General features: G+C 49.9%; 1 protein-coding gene across 2 annotated transcripts in view; it reads right to left on the reverse strand.

The window, feature by feature from the left end:
- Positions 1–19,845, reverse strand: part of CCDC3 (coiled-coil domain containing 3) — a 46,360-nt gene extending 26,515 nt beyond the window's left edge. For both annotated transcript variants that reach the window (XM_040596720.1, XM_040596718.1), the window contains exons 1-2: positions 19,067–19,845; positions 17,924–18,098 (exon numbers count right to left, since the gene is read on the reverse strand). In XM_040596720.1, coding sequence (XP_040452654.1) covers positions 17,924–18,098; positions 19,067–19,473 — 582 coding nt within the window. In that variant the 5' untranslated portion in view covers positions 19,474–19,845. The remainder of the gene's footprint in view (positions 1–17,923; positions 18,099–19,066) is intronic.
- Positions 19,846–21,861: the final 2,016 nt, after the last annotated feature.

A 21,861-nucleotide genomic window follows, 5' to 3' on the forward strand; every position in this document is an offset into this window, starting at 1 on the left:
CAATCCTCTGTTCAAACCCCCAGAACAGAAGCAACATTGTGGTTGGCTTGGCTAGTTCTTTTGCAGAACATCTTTAGTTTCCTCCAGCCTGAAAGAGCCCAAAGTGTCTCACGCCAACTTTTTCCATCACAACCAGAGATTACACACTTCTCAAATAACAGGCACAAACTCAGGAGAAGGAGAAATTGGGCTACATTCTGTAACACATGATTCCTTTTTCCTTTAAAGTCAGTGGGAGTTTCAGTGGAAACAGGATGAGGTAGAAGTCCTTAGTGTACTTCCTCTAAGTAGACAATACAAAGCACAATATATTTACCTATTCAGTGGGTTGCTTCACTTGAATGTAGTTTGATTTCCATTTCAAACTTTTAAAATCAAACCAGCACATATCTCGCACTTCTTTTTTAACCCCAACTTGTATTCTCCACATTTCCCTCAGAATTCCACTATTTTGCACCAGTTCAGGGCTCCTGGTGGTCAAAAAGACTCCTGCAATGAAATTCAGTCTTTCCTTACATTTTGGGAACAATGCTGAAGTAGACAAGCTCCCTAACTCCTTTCAACTACTACTTAAAAAAATCCAACCAAGAAGCCAATCCCAAACCAGAATATTTATGCATAAAATGCATGGAAAAAGTATGTTCAGAGTCCCATCTAGAGTATATACTTGGAGACCAAATATAAAAAGCCCTAAAATCAGTATTGAAGTAATTCAAAGAACCCCATGTAAAAAATCTATCCTCCATGATGGTTCCAACAATGTTGCCTGGATTAGAAAGCTTATTCCAGATGTTACTGCAAGTTTTGAAATCTAAGGTTTTCTATGGCCAGAGACATTGTTCCCTTTTGGTAGAGTATTGATAACATATGTGTCCTCTTTTTGTTTTTTCCTAACACCATTTTGAAAAATGCTTTTAGTTTCATTTACACATTTTGCATCATTTCCTAAATCAGTCTGTAATTGACCACAAGAATTTAAAAAAAGCAGGGGCAGGGGTTTTGGAATTTCAAAACACAAGGAATTACTTTAAAGCAATTTATAAGATTGGATTTAAATCTACAAAATAAAACTCAACATCTTACATGCATTCAGCAAATCTCATCCAAAAGGCTTTATAAGCTAGAAGACAGACTTCAAAATCTATCATAAGCTCCAGTCAAATGCAAGCCACCTGCTCCACACAGCAATAGATATGGAAGGAGGACCTCAGGCAGGCTGCAGTGGTTATTTCAAGCTCTGGACTTTTCCAGAATCCATTGAAACTAAGCTCAGAACTGCTATATCCAGGAAAAGAAGACAGTGAGACAGGGCCATAGTCATGGTCAAAGTGTTGTAACATAAATGGTCCAGGGCTACATCACTCCTTTTTAGATGCTAGTGAGTCCATATGAGGCCAAGGCCAAACTACAAGAAGAGCTCAAATGAGCTCTGTTTCTGCTACATTCATATATTGCCTTCACCCAAAAGGCAAGCAGAATCTGAAACCAGTTATTTGCAGGGCAACCATCACCATGGGGTACAACACAGGAGCTCTTTCAACTCACATGTTACACTGGGCATGGATTTCCAAATCACTGTGCTGCTCTAAAGAAGTCAGGAATACCAAGAGCAGCTGACACTGCAAAGCACAGCTTGGGTCACAGGAAGAACCAGTCTCAATAATTGGACTGACATCCAATCATGTTTTATGTGCCACAAAATGCACATTCATTAACCTGTCACTTCAGTACCAATATATGCCTGGAGAAAGCATCAGTGCTGCAAAGCAGAGGACACGACACTGGTATCAGGTAGCTCTCTTTCTCTCAAGCACTTTTGTAAGCAGTATTTCTGTTGGTAACTCTCATAACGAAGTAAAATGAAGTGAGATTCAGTTGCCCACCCTGACACCGAGTGTCACCTGAAATGCCTATGTGGGCTCCAGCTGCCATTAGAGAAGGTGATGTTTCAGTGATGAATATGGTCTTGTGCCCTATGTCTCAGATCGCCTATGGCGCCTCAAATGACACAAGGCAATTGAATTGCTCCATAAAGGTGGGTATCTCAGACTGACTGCCGGAGTCCAGGAGACCCCTGGAATGCACTGAGGAAAACTTCTTAAGCCAGGTAATGGACAGCCCTACCACAGAGGATGTGACACCGGACCTGTTGGTGACCAATGCAAGTGAGATAATCGGTGGCATCAAGATTGGAGGCAGCCTGGGCTGTAGTGATCATGCACTGGTGGAGTTCACAGTCCTGAGGGATATGGGTCAGGCGAAGACTAAATTCAGGACCATGAACTCTAGGAAAGCAAACTTCCAGCTCTTCAAGGAATTAGTCACACTACCATAGAATCATAGAATCATTTAGGTTGGAAAAGATCACCAAGTCCACCCATTACCCCAGCACCGCCAAGCCCACCACTAACCCATGTCCCCAAGCACCACATCTACGTGTCATTTAAACACCCCCAGGGACGGTGACACCACCCCCTCCCCGGGCAGCCTGTGCCAGGGCTCGGCCACCCTTTCCATGAAGGAATTTCCCCTCACACCCACCTAAACCTCCCCCGGCACAACGTGAGGCCGGTTCCCCGTGTCCTGGCGCTTGTTCCCTGGGAGCAGAGACCGACCCCCCTTGCCTACAGCCCCTGCCAGGCAGCTGTAGGGAGCCACCAGGTGCCCCTGAGCCCCCCCTCTCCAGGCTGATCCCCCCAGCTCCCCCCGCCGCCCCCCCCAGCCCCTGCCCCAGCCCCAGCCCCTGCCCGGCTCTGGACACGCTCCAGCCCCTCTGCGTCCCCCCTGCCCTGAGGGGCCCGACCCTGAGCCCAGGCCCCGAGGGGCGGCCGCCCCGGTGCCCAGCACAGGGGGACGGGCACTGCCCCGGCCCTGCCGGCCACAGCGCTTCTGACAGCGGCCAGGGCGCTGCTGGCCCCCTTGGCCACCTGGGCACGCTGGGGGCTCCTGCCCAGCGGCTGTGCCCAGCGCAGAGCCCCCCCGGCCCGGCCGGGAGCAGCCGGCTTCTCCAGGAGATGCTGGGCGAGACGGTGCCAAAGGCTTCACTAAGGCCCAGGCAGGCGCCAGCCACAGCCTTTCCCTCAGCCACCCAGCGGGTCCCCTTGTCCCAGCAGGAGATGGGGCTCCTCACGCAGGACCTGCCTCTCACAGCCCCGCGCTGGCGGGGCCCGATCCCCTGGGAGCACTTGCACCAGCTCCCCCAGTGCCCTCGGGTGGATCCCATCCAGCCCCGTACACTTGTGTGTGTCTCGGCGGTGTGGCAGGTCGCTGACCATTTCCCCTTGGGTTACGGGGGCTCCATGCCGCTCCCCATCCCTGCCATCCAGCGCAGGGGGCTGGGTGCCTGGAGAACAACTGCTCTGGCTGTTAAGGACTGGGGCAAGGGCGGCACTGGGCACCTCAGCCTCTGCCTCAGCCTGTGTCGCTGCTTCCCCCGCATCCAGTAAAGGGTGCAGATTCTCCTAAGCAAAAGGAGGGAAATACTAGTGTCGTAGGATCTGCACTGGCATTTTTGATAGGATGCAGCAAAGACCACGTCAGGCGTTACAAACCACTAAGAGGACAATTCTAGCAGCATTACGGAGGTTGTGCCAGTGCAGTTCCTAGTGAGAGGCCCCAGATCACACCCATGGTAGAGGCCGGCTGGGTTTTTTCTAGGGCACCTTCTGGTTCTAGAAGCCGTGAACCCTCAGCGGTACTCCAGAGGCATGGGGCCATATCGTCATCTGGCTCCTGAGACGTTGTGGCTGCTGCTGAGTGGAAACGAAGCTGCAAGCACATCTCACAAATCGCAGTATTCCTCTGATCGCTTGGGGGACCTTCTCATGTTGCAGCCTTGCCTTATCTCTGCCAGGGCTGTAGGAATACTCCGCATCCACGGGAACGCACCTCCTGCGAGGAGCCTTGGAGTGCAGTTTACACAGGGTTGAAGCCTGTATAAGACAGCAGGGCCACTGAAAGAAGAGCAGGTGGGGACGTACAGGCAGCCAGAGCAGAGGGAACCAAAGCAGAGCTTTGAACGTGGATCAGTGTTTGCCTGAATCGGTTTCACTCATGCTGGCTCAACACGTGCTCACACAGCTTTGGTGGAAGACTGTGAGGAACTGGCTTTTGGACCTGCTGGAGAGAGCCCAGAGGAGGGCCATGACAGTTCTCAGAGGGCTGGAATGCTTCTCCTGTGAGGACGGGCTGGGAGAGTTGGCATTACTCAGCCTGGAGAAGAGCCGGCTCCGGGGACACCTGAGGCCATTCAATACTTAAAGGGGGCTTAGGAGAGAAAGGTGGAGAGAGACTTTTTACCAGGGCCTGTAGTGACAGGACAAGGGGCAACAGTTTTAAGCAGAAAGAGGGTAGGTTTAGGTTGGACATAGGGAAGAAATCGTTTATGATGAGGGTGGCAAGGCATTGGCAGAGGCTGCCCAGAGCAGCTGTGGGTGCCCCATCCCTGGGGGTGCTCAAGGCCAGGCTGGACGGGGCTGGGAGCAACCTGGGCTGGTGGGAGGTGTCACTGCCCCCGGCAGGGGGGTTGAACTAGATAACCTTCAAAGGTCCCTTCCAACCCAAACCATTCTGTGGTTACCACCCATGGTAGAACTGCCAATGACACCCAGTTGGCCTTATCTCTGAACTTTCTGGGCCTGAGGGTGGAAAAAATAAAGAACTTGATTTTTATTCTATTAGTGGTTTCCCTTATTAGAAAAAGGCATGTTACACTAACTGAAAGCACATTTCTAAGACGCTGAATAAGAGAATACCACATTTGAACATCTGTTTGGTGCTGGTGACCTCCTAGGGCATGCAGAGCTGAACTTCTCCCTGAAAACACAAGGCAAGTCTTTAACAACCTCTATTCTGCTCTTGGAGTCTGAAATTGCTGGGAATCCTCATTTAGCCAGACTGATAACCTGCTTCCCCTCCCTTTGTCCATTGGCTGCCCGTGCCACTGCCCACTAGGACTACCTGCACCTTTCCAAGATATAAAAAGAAAAAAAAAAAAAAGAAAAGAAAATTCCCTAGGATGTGTAGAGGAAGGGACAAGATACTGCCCCTAATAAATACTGAGAGCCAACATTAACACTGCATTAGCCACGTTCCCAGCTCAGTAGCTGTGGGGTTGAGACCGACCCTGGATGCCACCAATGTGTATGTTAATGTTTAAAAGTACTTGTGGGCTTAGGAGCAGGTTAGAGTACACAGCTCACCCTGAGCAAGTCTGAGATCTCTCCATTTCAAAACATAGGAAATGCTGTAAATACCACAGCAAATGCAATTACCAGAGTGTGATAAACACCACTTCGTTAGCAGGGACCACAGGAGGCTTCTCCTGTTTCAGATGTTTCTGACTATGAGCAGGAACTAGATGTCGGTCCTGAAGTCTGGACACAGAACAGGCAGGCAAATGCCTTGGGGTGCCTCCCATCTGGCCTTTCTCTGTGTTGGTGCTGTGATGGCACCAGCGTGCTCCTTCACATCCTCAACATCTGTAATGTGTTCCTGGATCAATGACCATTTGTAAGAAGCAGGATGTGTTCCGGTGGCTCCAGAGTGCCACTGACTTGGAAGTGCCAGGGCAGCTCCTGTCCGTATCGCAGCTGCTTCTAGACGTGGGTTAAATATAGGAGGGATTTGTCACTGGATGTGGTTTTGAGCTGTTTTGATAGCAGTGGGAAAGATTTTAGCATAAAATATTATTTCCAAGACACATTTAATCTACAGTTCTGCACTTTTTGGAAAAGAACCAAGGATCACTTTTGTTCCCCTGCCCTTTGAAACTAAGATTTAAGAAAACACAGGCTCAATTAGGATTTCAAGGGACAGATTGTGAAGTGGTCACTGAACTCAAACAAAATGTGCCTGAATTTAAAACATGTAAAAGGACATAAACCCAACCACCAATGGTAGTAACAACCATTCCCTGAGGTCATCTTAAAACCGCTTGTTTGCTATCCACAGGCTTTTCCCAACATCAGTATTCGTGTCCAGCATGGCTGTAGTTGTCTGAAGGGCCCAGGGACCCTGCAAGCGATTTTTAGAAAAATTCACCTCCAAGTTGTCTTTTTGAATCAGCTGATAGAGGTGGGCTTTGGATGCTATCTGGTACTCCTAGAGTTGCTCAGTGACAGTGTGGGGGATCTAAACCCTCTCCAGAGGCACCAAGTCACTGCTGTCACCATAGCCATCCAGTTTGAGGAACAAGAAGTGGACAGGGAGAGTGCTCTAAAACCCTATATAGTCCCTCCTAGAGCCATGTCATGACCTGTGTAATGGAGGCAGGCAGCAAAAGAAGAATGTCTCCTTCTGAGTAAGAGACCCACCACAATCTCCCAGCATGACCCAAGCCTTGTAAACGATGGAGATTTCGTCACATCAGTTGGCAACACATTTTGGTGGATTATTTCCTCATTTCCTATTTCCATGGGGTTTTTTTCATTTTCTCTCATTTACACCTGTTATTTTTTCTTAGTCTCTGCTTACAGATACCTCCCCAACAGAAATACTTAGAGACCAAGAAGCAGCTGCATGTTTTCTTCCCACAGATAAGGCACATACACTGAGATTCTCACTTCAAGGCATCTTTTACAGACAACAAATAAACTCCTTCCCACCCATCTGAGACCTCAGAGCTCTTTTAAAGCATGGGCTGGCATCTGGCTGAGGTCCCCTCTGGTCCCTATGGCTAAGCCCCTTCTTCATTATCCCTCCTCTTCCACACCCCAAGGTGATGCTTTTAAGGTGGAAGAGAGCTTTCCTGCCCTACAATGAAATGGAGCATTTCAAGTGAATGTGGCTGCTACATTCACACTGCAAAGGCTCTGAAACAGGACTTTTTTGCCCATGTAATGGAAGTGGGGACTTACAGCATCTGAATTTCTATTCCTGTCCTCAGCCAACATCAGTACAAACTGTTCCTCCACTTTGATTTCCCTTCCTTTCTCTCCCCAACTATCATCCAGTTAAGCAACTAACTGAATTTTTTCCACAATAACAAACTATAATCAAAACCATCTAGAAGAACATAATTGTGTTCAGACCCTGTCTAAAGGCTCTGGGAAGACAAAAAGCAAGCCAAACAAATGAACAGGCTCTGAAGTGGGTAAACAGTGAAGACAAAAGGAGGTGATAAACTCATTGCATTTTGAGGCAATGAAGAGGAAACTGTCACCATCTACCTGAAGAAGGAAGCCAGGCTTCACAGCACCAGCATGCTTTGGTTTGAATAAACAACAAACTTCATGTTTGCTCATGTGTCACCTGTCTGAACATATCTCCTTACTCAAAGTACAGCACTGCCTGTGAAACAGGGCTGGAAGCCTCAGAGGAAGAATGGGAAGGGCACAGGATTCAGACAAATAATTTTAGAGCCAGAAAAAGTATTCAGATAGTTGTTTCTAATCCCAGTGGGGATAAATCCTGGGTCAAAGAGAATTGTCTCCACTGGACTGGGATACAGAGCCTAACACACATCTGCCTCACTTTTACCACCTGCAGAACGGTAATATCTCTCCTGCTACCCCTGCACAGTGATGATGAGTCAGTTTGAGGACAACAGTATGCAAGTACTAGCTTGCATTTCAGTCCCACGTCTTGTCTCAATCTAAAACACTGCACTGACATTCGCCCTTGCAGTAGCTAGTACTTCTGCTGGTTCCCCTCTGATTTAGGAAAAGCAAAAATACTGCAGAACAAGTCCATTAAGTGCTTTCAGATCTCAGGAAATAGGTTTTTTGCTTTCTTGCTCTTAAGTTTTTTGGGCAGAAATTCAGACCTGGCTTTCTGGCTGTATTATTTCCCCTTCACATTATATAGTGTCATGGAAACTTGCTTGTCCCTCAGTATATTTTTCCCTATCGTCATTCATTTTACAGATATCTGGGCTAACACTTGTACCATATTCTTAAAAAAGACCCTACAAATTGGGGCAGCAAAAGGAGGTAGTCACTGCACCAACTGCCAGAGGCACTTGCAATGATTTGAGCAGCAACCAGCTGCAATTGGTCACACCAAAACTGTACACTCACAGTCCCTCGAAACCGACTGCTCCGGTTTGTCACTTCATATTAGCTGCTGGAAGGGGCCGTGTGCTTCCAGGGCTGGCAATGAAGCCAAGCCTGGCACTGTGTGGCCGCTCCTGGCCAAGCGCAATGGGGCAAGGACACTTCTCCAGGGGAATTTGAATAGGCATTTGGCTGGCGGAGGCAGGATGGGCTTTACGAGGCTCTGTCTGCAGCTTCCATTAGGCATTCTAACCACTGCTGCCTCGCAGCCAACTTGGCTTGCCATTTTTGAAAATAACCATCAAACTGCACAGGCTGTGAAAAACTATGTCCCAAATTGAAAGATCTCATCTCCCTTCAAGCTGCAATGGCTGATCTGGTTACAGACAGCATTACAGGTGTCCCACCTGCCAGCTGCCAACTGGCTTTTGGTGGCTGTTGATTTTAATAAACCTTTTGCTCCATCTTTTTCTGTATCTATCTCTCAGGTGGGTCAGGAGAGAGAGAAGTAGAACGGAAAGACTATTCCCTGGATTCAGGGTCAACCGGGGCCAGCAACTAGACCAAAGTCCGGATCTGCCCACAGTGCCTGTAGGAGCAGTGTGTGCATCAGGGACAGATGCTGGCCTAGGACTGACTGCTGGTCCACATGAATCATCCGTCCCAGCTGCTGACCAACACAAAGCATGGATTTGCACACACGAAAACACCTAACACATCTACAGACTCACCAATTTACAGAGGAGTTTGGTGGCTGCCATAATTGGGCTGAACAACACAGCCTATGGGACCTCCCTCATTCATTTTGGCTGCTCTTAACCCAGAAAACTTGCCTGAGACTCACTCTGAATGTATTCCCCAAACCAGCTGTTCCAAACCAAGGTCCAGGAAAATCCAAGTAGGTGAAGAGTCAGGTGCCCCCAGCTCAGATGTTTCCTTCCCCCTCCTGTTCCCAACCCAGTCAAAAACACAGAAATAGTCCCAGTGGGCTGCTGCGAGCAGAATCCCAGGAGTCATATATGAGCATGTTCCAGTAGCTCTTACTACATCAGTACCTCCACTCTCTAAGGTTGAAAAATCGTGCGACAAGTATGAATAATAAGCATGACTGGATCAAGAAACACCCATGACCTGCTTCTTCGGACTGCACATTTTGTTTTGCCTTGGGTTATTAAAATAATATGTACATCTTACAAGAACACCAGCCTTAACTCTTCTACTTGGAGGCCAGGTCCCAGATACCCAGAGGAGCACCTTGAGTATGGGAGCCTGTGTTAAGGAAGGTGATTTGGCTGTGGGTGCAAGTGCTTTCAAGCATATGTTGCCCTGCACCACTTCATTTCCCAGCTCCAGTAACTTCCCAGGTCCCCACCAGCTGCCTCCCCTGGCCAGACAGTACTTCCGTCCTTCACAGTCTATGTGTGGTAGGATGTCCTCTCTAATCTTCCCACACTGGGGAGGCCATGAACAGGAGGGCGGGGCAGAAAAGCAGAGGAATCACCAAATCACTCACACACATGGAAAGAGACAAGGGACAGAAGTCAGCCTCCTCGTGTCTTCTTCTTGCTACTTTTCCCATGACAGTGTCATTTCCAGAGGGTATGGATGACAGGTCCACCTCTCATTACAGTGCTGCAATTCCCAGCCCACCTTCACAATGTGGATGCTCAGGAGGGCAGCCTCAAACTTTCCACTGCCCTCCTCCCCAGAGGGAGGTATCTCCCACTTCAGCCACTTCTGTGCTAACACAGAGGGAATGTGACCAGCTCAGCTGAAGTCCCATCCTACCTACCCTGAGACAACAGCAGCAACATCCTACCTGTGCTGTGCCCTACAGAGTTAGCCCCAGCTGGGAAGCTGCATCTTTCCAGCGTGACTGGGAAACATAGTACCTTGGCCGTTGGCTAAGAGTCAGCAGTCAGGGGCTTCCAAAAAAATCTTTTTCCATCTAAGAAAGCACTGTGGCACAATTTGTGCTTGGCAGCACCACCACAAGTCTTTCAACCACCTCTGGGCTGAAAACCCCAAGGGTACAGCACCCCTCCAGGCACCCTTGGATTCGAAACACAGGAAGGACAATGGGGTTCCTTCAGCCCCCTCTTTGTCTCAACATGCAGAGCTCAGCTCACGCCAACTGCCTGTGTGGCCACTAGCATTTTTCTACCTCTGTGACGGTGGAAGAAGCCAGCCAGACAGCTGAAAAGGTGTCCTGGGGCTGGAGTCAAATGCCTGCTTGCCACCAAGTTCATGTACACCAGCAGATAGCCTCATACCACAAAATCCAGAAGATTTGGTGCATTTGGCAGAACTTTAAAGCGTGGCTCTGGATAATTAAAAGCAGCTTGGAGCCATGTGGGTCTTCATTAATTTCCAGTTCCTGGAAGGATCACTGTTTCACCCTTCAGAGGAGGCAGATATGTATATACATGCACATACCCATGGCTCTCTAGGCATTACCTCGCTCAGAGGGCTGGAAACTGGATATTTTTAAGGATATCATGTACTTGGATGTGCCTGAGACATAGCCAGAGAGGTGTGCTCTGGAGTAATCTGCACTGCTTGATAGGGAGCAGGTCAGTCCAGACTCGTTGACCAGGAACTGTGACAGCAATTTGGGACTCCCCTCATCTCATCCTGCACCCATGATGGTACCAGGAGGGTGCTAAGTGGCAGCTTCACCTCAGCAGCAACCCACTGATCATGGCTGCCAGTGGGGATGAGAGTTCACATGGGTGGGAAAAAGCTCCTTACTCAACCCCAAAATTCAGGCTGTTCACAACCAATATCAAGTTCAAGGCTCCCGTGCTGCCTCAGGCCATCCCTCCTGCATTGTGCATGGCAGCCAGCCAGCCTGCCTCCCAATACAGAAACTGGGTGCCTCTAAAAGACACCCCAAGAACAAAGAAATTTCCCCATTTTTCTCCTGGGGAGTGCTCAGAACACCTTCTGGGTGCTATAAATATGATAAAGACCATATGCAACGCAAACATCCTGTGGATAATAAGACTGTTGTGTACTCCTTTGTGATCTTTTATTCTGTATTTTAGCAGCCTGTGTGGCATGTGGAAAGACAGAAAGGGAGATGCCAATCAGACCTCTAAGATTCCCCTACCACAGCCTGGGTGGGAAGTCTTGGAAATAAGTCAATGCCATTTCTATGCCAAAAGACTCTCGGGGATGTTACCCGAACATATCAACTCTCTCGTGGTCTCCTGTCATCCCAGACACTTGTCAGCAGTTCTCCATTTCATCTAATATTGATTACATGTATTCAAATTAAACACAGATCATAGGGAGGGGGTACGCTCTGGGTGGGTTTCTGGGACGAAAACAAAAGTGCTGTAAATTACTATTACAACAACCCAGAAGTGAAGTATGCTTTCTACGATGCTATTGGGCTAATGGAGCAACAACTATACTAACAAATGGCCGGGCAAGAAACTGAATGTAAAACAAGATCTTTCAAACCTCTAAATATTGGACCTTACTCTCATCTATTTCAAGGTCTTTTTGCCCTGCCCTTGCCACATAGCTCTGTTTTGAACTGAGAATATTTTCTGTTTCCCTAGTGGCTTAAGACCAGAGAAGGGAGGATCCTTTATGTGGCTCATCCCACAAGCAAACACAAAAGACCAGTACATGGGAATTAAAGAAAACTGTCTTAAGCCAGGCTGCTGCCTGCTCTTTTCCAGACCAGTCCTTTCCCTAAAACTGCTGGGTCTGGACTCCACAACAAGCATTTTCCAGTTCTGTGATTCGTCTCCCAGTACTTGGAGCAGAGAGGGAACTCCTCAAGCGCAGAAGTTCTTAACTGTTAAAAGAGAAAATCCAAATTGCTTTGTCACTCTATCTCAGTGGATATCATGGATGAAATTTCAGCTGCAATCCATTACAGTTATCAGCTTTTTTTTTTTTTTTTTTTTCTTCAGTGGCCAGGCTTTGCATGATTTACACAGCGGAGTCACCTTCTGCATCACCAGTGTCCGTCCTGCCACTGCAGGAAGAGCTCTGGTCCCTGCATCCAAGGCAGCTCAGGCCCTTACCAGAGATGCCCCAGGGATCTCTCCAGCAGGTGTCTAGCCATGCTACTATTTAATCACTGTCTAGACTCAAAATCAGGGTGGTTAGAAAAATTTTGGGGACTTTACCAACTTTCCTTCTTCTTTTCCCCTCTCCAGGGGTATGTTGCCTGGGGAGATGGATTAAAACAGGCCCCCACAGCAAACACCACATGCGCAAGCCCTTCTCTGGTAGCCCAAAGAGCTTTTGTGTAAGTGGCTATTTCTCTGTGATTTCAGCCCTCATGGTCCTACAAAGTGCTACTGAATGAGACCTGCCACCATCCACCCAGGTGGAGAGCATCAGGGAAGAGACAGGCTGGGACCATTGCTGAACAAAAGTGCTGCTGCCCATAGATGGGTTCAGGGAATGACCCGACCGAGTGGCTCCCAGTTCATGCACACAGGTGCTGGTAAAATACAAAGAGTTCTGAAGCTATTTTCTCTACTTCTGCAGAGGAAGAATGACATTTAATTAATTTTTGCTTCGCATAATAATGGCAAGGCCATTTATGCAATTACTTTGCTTTTCTAACACGGTTCCCTTTTCAGCTGTTCCAAAGTGTTCCAATTGCAGGTGTCCTAATCAGGCCGTCAGGTTGTTACACCAGCCAAAGTGTCACCAGAGAAGAGGACCCAGGCCCAAAGATGCTAAGCAGATATTTGTAGACTGCCCTGCTAACCCACTAATTACCTTGCTTTTTATTTGGGACACTGACTACTTTCATAAAAGCTTTATTACTACCCAGATAAATCTCTGGAGATGAAGGCAAGTTCATTCGTCTAAACCAATTGAAGTAACAGCGTGGCTGAGAGCAGAAACAATGCAGGGAGAGAGGCTTAATAAAATATAATGTCCCCCCGCAATCTCACCAAGCTTAATTGAAGTTATTGGACTCTTTAATTTCCGTGGACTTTATCGCAATGCTAGTGCTCTCACAGTTGCTCACAACCGGTTTGACATGCTGCTGTTATTCTCTTGTTATGATGCAGATGGGGTCATTTTACAGCTCTCCCATGTGAATAAAAAGGGAGGCAGAAAGGCCATGTTTCCCTATCAACCTGTTAACAAAACCAGGAGTTAAAGCCTCTCTGAATAACAAATAACTACAAGCGCCGTTAGACACTTCTATTGACCTTATTATCACCAGACCTCAAGTCTCTTTGGCTTAATCCCTCGTGTGCAGGCAAGGCAACAAGGTCTTCTTTACCAGATTGTACAACCCTGCAGAAGGCCAAGTCAGGAAGAGAAATTACAACCTCTGGATTTCCACTAAAATGGTAAAACTCTGCAGGGGGGCAAGACTTCAGCCCCAACCCACTGCGTCACCCCCAGGCCTAGCAGCAGGCACTGTGAGAGGGGGAAACCACACAGATGATTCCCACCTCCCAGCTTGAGCAAGCAGAAATCAACCCCCTCCGTGTAGAAAAGTGTCATTTCTCACTTAGCCATAAGAAAAATTTGTTGTGAGAAAGAGGCATTGGCACATATGGATGCTCTCCAGGCCTTCAAGACTTTCCCATTCCCCCTCTCCATCCCTGCAGGAGGATGCTGGCTGCACCACTGAGTGTCATCCCTATTTCCCAAAAAAAAGTCTGACCCTTTGGACTCCTTTTGAGCAAGAAAATGTTGCAAGACTGCTCCCTAAAAGTATCAATAATGAAACACCAGCACCACGGGCCGCACCAGAGAAGAACTGGGTGGCACTCAGGGGTTTGTGAGCAATTTTAGGGGCACTGAGGGAAGCAGGAGGTAAAGGAAAAGGGATGCCTGGGGAGGCTTCCTGAGGCAAGGGTGACCCAAAGGCTGCACACTGGCCAGCACGGGGCAGCCTAGCATGCCTGCCTGCATAGGAAGCTGTCAGACTTCACAAACTCTTTGATACATCTGCAGGTCTTCTCTCAGGGTTGACATGAGAAGTTGGTAAAAACATGGAGCTTTTAAGAACTTTAGTTAGGTTTTGATTACATCTTAATTGATCCTTTCTTTAAAAAAAAAGCACCTTATTAAAAGAAATTGCTGTGACTCCAAGATTCCTTAGACAGTGAATACTGCATTTCCCCCAGGGGCAGAAGGTGGGAAGAATTGACTAAAACTGTAATTCCAAAAGGGAAAAAAGGAGTGTTCCTGTGTTATTATCTCCACCAACATCAGCTCTGGGACTGGGCCAAACCTGGGACCCAGATATCTGCAACATGCTACAAGAAGGGTCCCCTCACTCTGCAAAAAGTTGCAGTGACTCATTACAAGCCCAACTCCAACCCCAAGCCTGGTGGGAACTCACAGCTTTAGCAACAACCTTGTGGAAACCACTGCGACAGCAAGCCGGGGTAAAGCAGGAGGTCTGCAAACACCACTAAGGGGCTGTAAGAAAAGTCAAGACAAAGTCCAATTAATTACTGTTCTGCAAATGTGGAAGGCAAAATGCAAGTGCCGAAAGAAACAACAGCCGGAGCTACCATTGCTCTCCAGAGTGGCCAGAACAAGCACCTGAATGAATTTATGAGACTGTGGAGTTATTGGAAAACTATGGAAAGCAGCACCTGGCCCTCAGCCCAGACTACAAGGGGCTTAAAAAACACAGCTGGAATTAAGCTTCCAGTGACAGCAGCAGGCCCAGGATGGGGAATGTATTATCCTCAACAAGATGTGGATCTGGCCTCCTTTTACCATGCGCCATGAGCTTTCTAAAAATTAAAAGGGTTTTCCTGCAATGGAAAAGGCAGGTGGCACATCCCTGTCCATTGAGAAGCTCCTGCTCATCTCTTGCCTCTCTTTTGCATCATCAGGCACATTTGCTGGGAAAAGGAGCTGTCAGGGTTTTCCTTGTTTCACCCATTGGGACAGCCCAAACAAGGCTGCCTGCACACAAGGCATTACAGAGAGAAGAGGACAAGCAGGACAGCATGCCAGCGATCATCTTTGGGTCCCCGATCCCACGGCTGGCTCAGGCACACCCTTGAGAAGGGACCTCTTTCTTGGAGTGGCATGAGGTGAGGCAAATGATGTTCACCTCTCATGAGGGTCTCTCACCTTCTGGCTGAGCACCCCAGAGCTAACAAACACGAATCATTCATAGCAACTGCACATGCTTCCAGCACTGAATTCTCCCTTAAAATGTCTGCCCCAGAAACATATAAAAAAGTAGGGCACAGGGCCACAAGCAAATACAGGGATTCAAAAAGTCTTCTGGAGTACAGGATCCAGCTGTAAACAGATTTCATCATCCCTTTATTCCAAACCTACCTGTGCATGCTGCTTTTAGACACAGCTCCTTTTTAAGATGTCCCTGCACACAGCTGTCCCAAGACCCAAAGGCAGGACCTTACCTGCTAACTAACCCAGCTGCCTTCTGCTCTGAGGCTCTCAGCGCCTTCATCTCTTGCCTCTGACTGCCCACAATGTCCATGATGGACTTATCTAGTAATTTTTGTCAGTACGCAGCAGCTAGTGAGACCTGTGACTCCTTGCTGCACTGAGCCTCATCAGGAGACCTTTCTCCCTCTAAGCTCTCCACAACTTCACACTGTCTCAGAAGCCCCCCTTGGATGTCCCGAGGCTTCCAAAGAGCCTCTTTTCCAAAAAGCTTCAAGAACAATGCTCCAAGTAAGGCTTGCTTTCTGTGCCATGAAGCCAGCATACACCAGAGGTTTTGGTTCTGGAGCCAGCACAGGGCAGCTCGGCAAGTGCATTTGGAAACGGAAATTGTTAAGTCTGTGATGGGATACAAGCAGACACGGTGGCAATTGGGAAAGTCACCAGTGCATGTAACAAGGCGAAGAAAGGAGCAAAACACTAGAGAGCTGCACCCTGGACATGGGCAGCTACACTGGGAAGAGCTGGGGAACAAATTCCTAATACCATGGCAGCCAGAAATGCCATCCCCTTCCCAGGCTGGGGTATGCAGGCGCTGGGAGCCCCTGCTCGGCTGGGCAAACACAGATGCAGGCGCTGAACGGGAGCACAGTCAGCCCCAGCTATTTTTAACTGGTGCAGAGGAAGCTTTTACTTTTCATTATGAAGGGGAGGCAAAGTGTCCGTCCGTTGTGCTGAATTTATTCACTCAACGGGTGGGTGTTGAAGTATGTAAAGCCCCCAGCTCCAGTCTGTGCAACCAGCAGCTCTAATACCCCCCTAGTCTGCTCACAGCTGTGCGGGGTCAAAGAGCACAGCAGCTGAAATGCACTTTTGATACATATACTTTTGGTTGCCTCAACTTACCCTGGGGGTTTCTGCCTTGTAATTTCCATTAAAGCTAACTGGCAAGATTCACTGCTGGCATAAGCAAGCACCAACCCATCAAGATCCCCTACCTTTAGGTCAGCACAGCTAAAAGAACAGTACAGAGGTATCACAAGCAGAGACTGGGAGCTGGAGCTGGTGGTCCCCCAACACCCCCAGAGAAAAATCTGTGGGTTTGGCAGCAGCAGTGTCTTTACTTGCCAAATACATTGCTTGGGGCAGAGGAGAGCCTGCGGGCTGGCAGGGAGGAGGCAGGGCTGGGACTGGGGCTCTCCGCCTCCCCCTTCTTGCCCGGCCAGGGTTACAGCTCTGTGATCTAATTGTAAGGTGATTCATTTTCTCTTCAACATCAATTCCTGCTGCTGTCCCCAAATACATATTTGAACATGACCGTTCCCCACTCACTCCCCAAAATACCAGCAGTGAGAAAACACTTTCACGGGACATCCCAAGGATCATCCCAAGGAGTAGGGCTGTGTCCCTGGCCAGACGGCCATGCAGCAGTACAAACTTGGTATGCTGGCTGTCAGCCAGCTGGTGAAGGAAAAGGGCTCAGCTGGCTACAGAGCTCCATCCATCCATCTCCCAAACAAGTCACTAGTGCATTTGCTGCCATATGTAAACATTGTCCTTTGGATCAATCCACAGAAAACGAGCGATGACACATGTCCTGTCCATCCTGAGCTAAAGAGACGCTTAAAATATTCTTGGCTACCAGTACAAACCACCAGGCTGATAAAACAAGGTCTGGCACTAAAATAGCTCTCCAAGTTCCACTTATGCAAATGTAGATGCACATCCAGACTATGCACACACAAAACTACAGGTTGCTCCTCCCTGCCAAGGAAGTATTTATTAAAACCCTGTATTTCTTACACACGCTACAGTCCCATAAAGGGGCTCAGAAGCCACTAACAACAGGCATTGCTGGACTTTCCATACTAAAAATGTACTTTCTTAAGGGAGGATCGCCTAGAGGGTGAACTATTTGCTGTGGCCCCCCTTGAGAGGAGAAAGAGGCATTTCATTTAGCTTGTTCAGAAGTAAGTGCCAGCATCGCTCAGACGAACCATGCCCTCATCACTCAGGCGAAACATGCCCTCAAGAGTCTATTTTTCCCCAGCTGCTACAAAGACAGCTTAGGGCGGTTCGTTCAGGAGATGTTTATGCTGTTACGTGGAGTGAGGCAAAAGTAATCCCTCACAGTCTGTCATGGTCCAGGCGCTGCTCTCACTACATGAGATGAACACAGAAGCACAAAAGCAAAGCTCTGCTTCTGAACACTTCAGCTGAAGTTAAAAGTACGGGGTCTAGAGACAGCAAACCCAAGCACGACCTGGGTGGAGCAGAACAGGGTCACCAGCAATACTGGTTTCCAATCTATTGCTCATCAACAGGTTGATAGTGAGCTTTACTGGGGTCCACAGGAAGCTAAGGAGCTACCACAGAGGTCAGCTTTGGAAACAGAGTTTAACATCGTCCCACCAGTGTGTTACTTTGCCCGTGACACCGCAAAAGGGCCAGGAAAATCAGGGACCTGCTGCTCTGCATTCATAGACATATGTTTGCAAAAGCCATGGATGTGCCCGCTTCAAAAACAAGCACTGGAGAGCAAACAAAAACCTTACCCGGTTGTCCTCTTGAATCTCCCAGTCAGTGGAGAAGCTCAACACATGCTGTGCCTGCGAGCAGTTAGAAAACTGGAAAAGGCTGGCAAACATCCTTCTGTTTTCCTGAGTGTCCGGGAAAATCGCCTCCTGGAAGTTGACTCCATGCGGCAGGAGGATGTAGTTCTCATCCATTCTGAAACACAAAGGGTGCGGGCAGCCTGCTGTGAGGCTGGACAGCAGGAGTCACCTCCCATACTTCAGCTGGGCTCACCCAGTGCCACCGAGGTCACACGGACAGGCTTTTAGCTCACCTGGCTCAGCTCTCCTGGCACTTTGTTGCCAAGATGGCAATTTCCACCATGGAGGACTGGACCAGGCAGCAGCAGTAAGGACCTAATGGGCTTTTGCCACCCTGCAGACACCAACGAACCCCCATGAATCAAGCAAATTACATTTTGGCCCATGGTTCCTACTGAATTTGCACCGCTTTGCCCTTGATCCCAGAGTTCTCCTTTGAACAGTCAATGTAACTTCTGTAACACGTGTTCAAGGACCTCGCTACCAACCAAGCGCTGGGCGCCATCCATCCCCGTTTGCTTGTGCACCCAGTGTAAGGACACACCGAGCATTTCAAAACAAGCCGCTCAGCAGTATTTCACAAACCCTCTTGGACTGAAAGGTCGCGGCGATGGCTCTGTTCCCACAGCGGGGTTTATTTTCTTGTTCTTTCGATGAGCCCAAAGTCAGGATTTGACTGGGAGAGCCCCGAGAAAGCTGTCGGGGGACGGGTTTGGAACCCCCCCGGCACACCGGGCGGGCAGGCACCGGCCTCCCCTGCCCCCCCTGCCCTGACCCCCGGCCGCGGGAGCAGCAGCAGCAGCACCCAGGGGCTGCCCCACAGCCGCTCCCTGCGGATCCGCTGCCCTGCAGTGTTGGAATATTATGGGTTTAGGGGCTGGGGGATGGCGGGGGGTGTGTGCGCATTTTTTTTCCCCCGATGAAACCGTGGGCGAAGGCGCAGCAGGGAGCGCGGAGCGAACCCTCCCGGGCAGAAGGTGCCCGCGGAGATGCCCCCGCCCGCGGAGATGCCCTGGTACCGGGATGCCGACCCGCTCCCCGCCCCCCGCCCCGAGCCACCCCCCCACCCGCTCCGGGACTCACCGGAGGAAGAAGAAATACGCGTAGCCCTGCATGACGGTGTGCGAGTGGCAGGAGAAGTACCCGAGGCCGGTGAGGTTGAGGCGGGAGCCGGCGGGCACCTCCAGCATGCTGCCCCACGCCTGGTCGCACAGCAGCTCGATCTCGGCCGAATAAAAGAGCCCCCCCGCCCCCTGCGGGGGGCCGGCGGGGGGACCCCTCTGCCAGGGCAGGTAGTTGTAGGCGCCGTAGGGGTCGGGGTGCAGCGCCAGCACCCGCGCGTAGACGATGATAGCGGCCAGCTCGGCTCGGCAGCCCTCGCTGAGCGGCCGCCACTCGGCCGGCAGCTGGCAGCCCCCCCCGGCTCCCGCCCGCGCCCCCAGCCCCAGCCCCAGCACCAGCAGCGGCAGCAGCCGCGGCGGGGGCGGCATCGCGGGCGGCTCCGCGGCCGGGGGTGGGGGGGCGGGGGGTTGGGGGCGGCTGGAGCGGCGGGGGGGGGCGGTGCGGAGCCGCTGCGGGCTGCCCCGGAGGCTGCGGGGGGGTGGGGGAAGAGGTGCAAAAGGGCCGGGGTGGAGAAAGCAGGGGAGCAGCGAGGCGGAGATGCGAAGGGGCAGGGAGGCGAGAGGGCGGGGGTGCAAAGGGGTTGGGGCGGGAGGGGGGGCTGTGCCAGGAGGCAGATGCGCAAAGGGCTGAGATCCGGGCAGGCAGGGGCAAAACGGGCCGAGGGGCAGGGGGTGTGCAGGGGCAGAGCTGCGAAGCGCAGAGATGCGAAGGGGAGGGATGGGAAAAGACGGAGATGTGAAGGGGGCAGAGAGGCAAAGGGGAGGGATGTAAATGAGAGAGGTGCAAAGGGGGAGGTGAAAAGGGAGGGATGCAAAGGGGAGGGATGCAAAGGCAGAGTTGCAAAGAGGAGGAATGCAAAGGGGAGAGGTGGACAGGACAGAGAGTGGGGAGAGATGTAAAAGCAGAGATGCGAAGGGCCAGCACGCCCCGGAGGGGGGCAGCTCTGCCAGGCGTCCCCTGGCCGCGGGTGGGCACTGGCGGCACCCAGGGCTTCGGGAGGCGAAGGGGGGGCTCCCAGGGTGCTGGAAGTGCAAGGGTCCCGGTGGAGCAAGGGGCTGTGCACAGCTCCTGCTGTGGAAGCAGAGCCTAGGAAACTGAAGGGGGGCGGAGGGGAAGGTTGTAACCCTGCTCACCTACTTCTCCCACTTCAAATGAGTAACTGCTCACCTACTTCTCCCACTTCAAATGAGTATGGGCAAAAATTTGTGAGTGGAAGAGAGCAGCTCTTCCCAGCATCCTGCAACCGTTTCGTTTTTCAAAATGCTTCTGGGAGCAAGCTAAAAATGAAAAGTCAGGTCTTGATACATTTTCGCTTTCCACTGTTTCCTCCTAGAACTGGCCGAGGCAGCTTCGGGCTTCTCCAGCTTTTTGGCAGATGGCTCAGACACCGACCCTCTCCCTGCATACAAACTGCTGTGGAGCTTCTCCCGAGGATCCCTGGGGGCCCCGCACCACTCGCAGCCTGAAATAGCCCCCTTCTATTTCAGTATTCTCCTTTTCCCACATCTGATCTCACTGGGGGTAATAGTCTGGAATGGGCATGGGATGCTTAAAAACTTCTGCTAGAATATGGATATGATGGAGACATGGTCCTGGCTAAATCTCTCCCTAGCTGTGATGACTACTGAAAGTCTGACAGCATGTCCTGGCTGGTTCCCTTAGTCTCATCCTCCGTCTGTCTGTCTGTCTGTCTCTATCTGCCTCTCTGGTCCTCTGCAAGGACAAGGAGCTCTTGGGAGCAGAAGGTGCCTTTTTGCTCCGTGTTCGTGATGTGCCCCCCGTAAGGTGGGAGAAAGGGGGGGGGGGGGGGGGGGGGGGGGGGGGGGAGCAGCTCATGGATGACTGGTGTTTGAAATAATGTGCAAAATAATGAATCGTCAGTTAAATAATGCTGAGCCAACTTCACAACAGTGAGACAAGACTTCTTCTGTGACAAGTGTCTCCCTCTGGAATAGTTTCATCAGACTCAGCTGTGTGCTGAAGAGTTTAACAGCAGTAATATTCATATTTCATGATGGCATGGTCCTACAATGTATTTCATCATAACTTTATGCAAGAACAGCAAAGCTGGCTCTTGCTAAAACAGAAACAGATTTTTATTTTTTTCCTAACAAAAATTCCAGAATGACAGATAAAGCTTTTCTAAATTTTTTATAATCTGTTTCTTGAAGATCAACAAATTGCTTGCAAATTTCAGAAAAAAAAAGCTTAAAAGACAATCCTGAAAAGAATGTTTTGAAGAAAATATGCTCAGGAAATCCCAACAGACCAACAAGCTCGATGTTTTTTTAATGTTAACCATCGGAAAAACTGCTTTTGCTTTGGAAACTGAAGGGACTAAACTGTGGTAGAGAAGGTTTCAGAGCCTTATTCAGTAGGGTTTAGATACGTAAATAAGAACTAAGGAGAAAAACAAAGAATTGAGGCTGATGTTGACTTCAGACAAAGCTGGGACAGTCCTGGAGTTGTGCTATCCAGCATACATGGAGGCCTCAGTACCAACTGCAGTTTTCTGCTGAGAAGTGGTGCTTCGAGATGTTGGCAAAGACACGAGGGTCATGTGAAGAAAGAGAGAAACACTGCAAGTGATGGGAGAGACATTCAGCCCACACAAGGTGGTCTCTCTAAGCATTATGACTGGTGTCAGAGCCTGGTGGCTTCAGCAACACGAACCTCGTGTTGGTTGTGGACAGTAACGTACAGGCGTGCTGCTGCTGAGGAGGGAGCCCCAGGAAGCTGATGAGACATTTGTAACC

The sequence above is a fragment of the Falco naumanni genome, chromosome 5, assembly GCF_017639655.2.
Source record: "Falco naumanni isolate bFalNau1 chromosome 5, bFalNau1.pat, whole genome shotgun sequence".
NCBI classification, from domain to species: Eukaryota; Metazoa; Chordata; class Aves; order Falconiformes; family Falconidae; genus Falco; species Falco naumanni.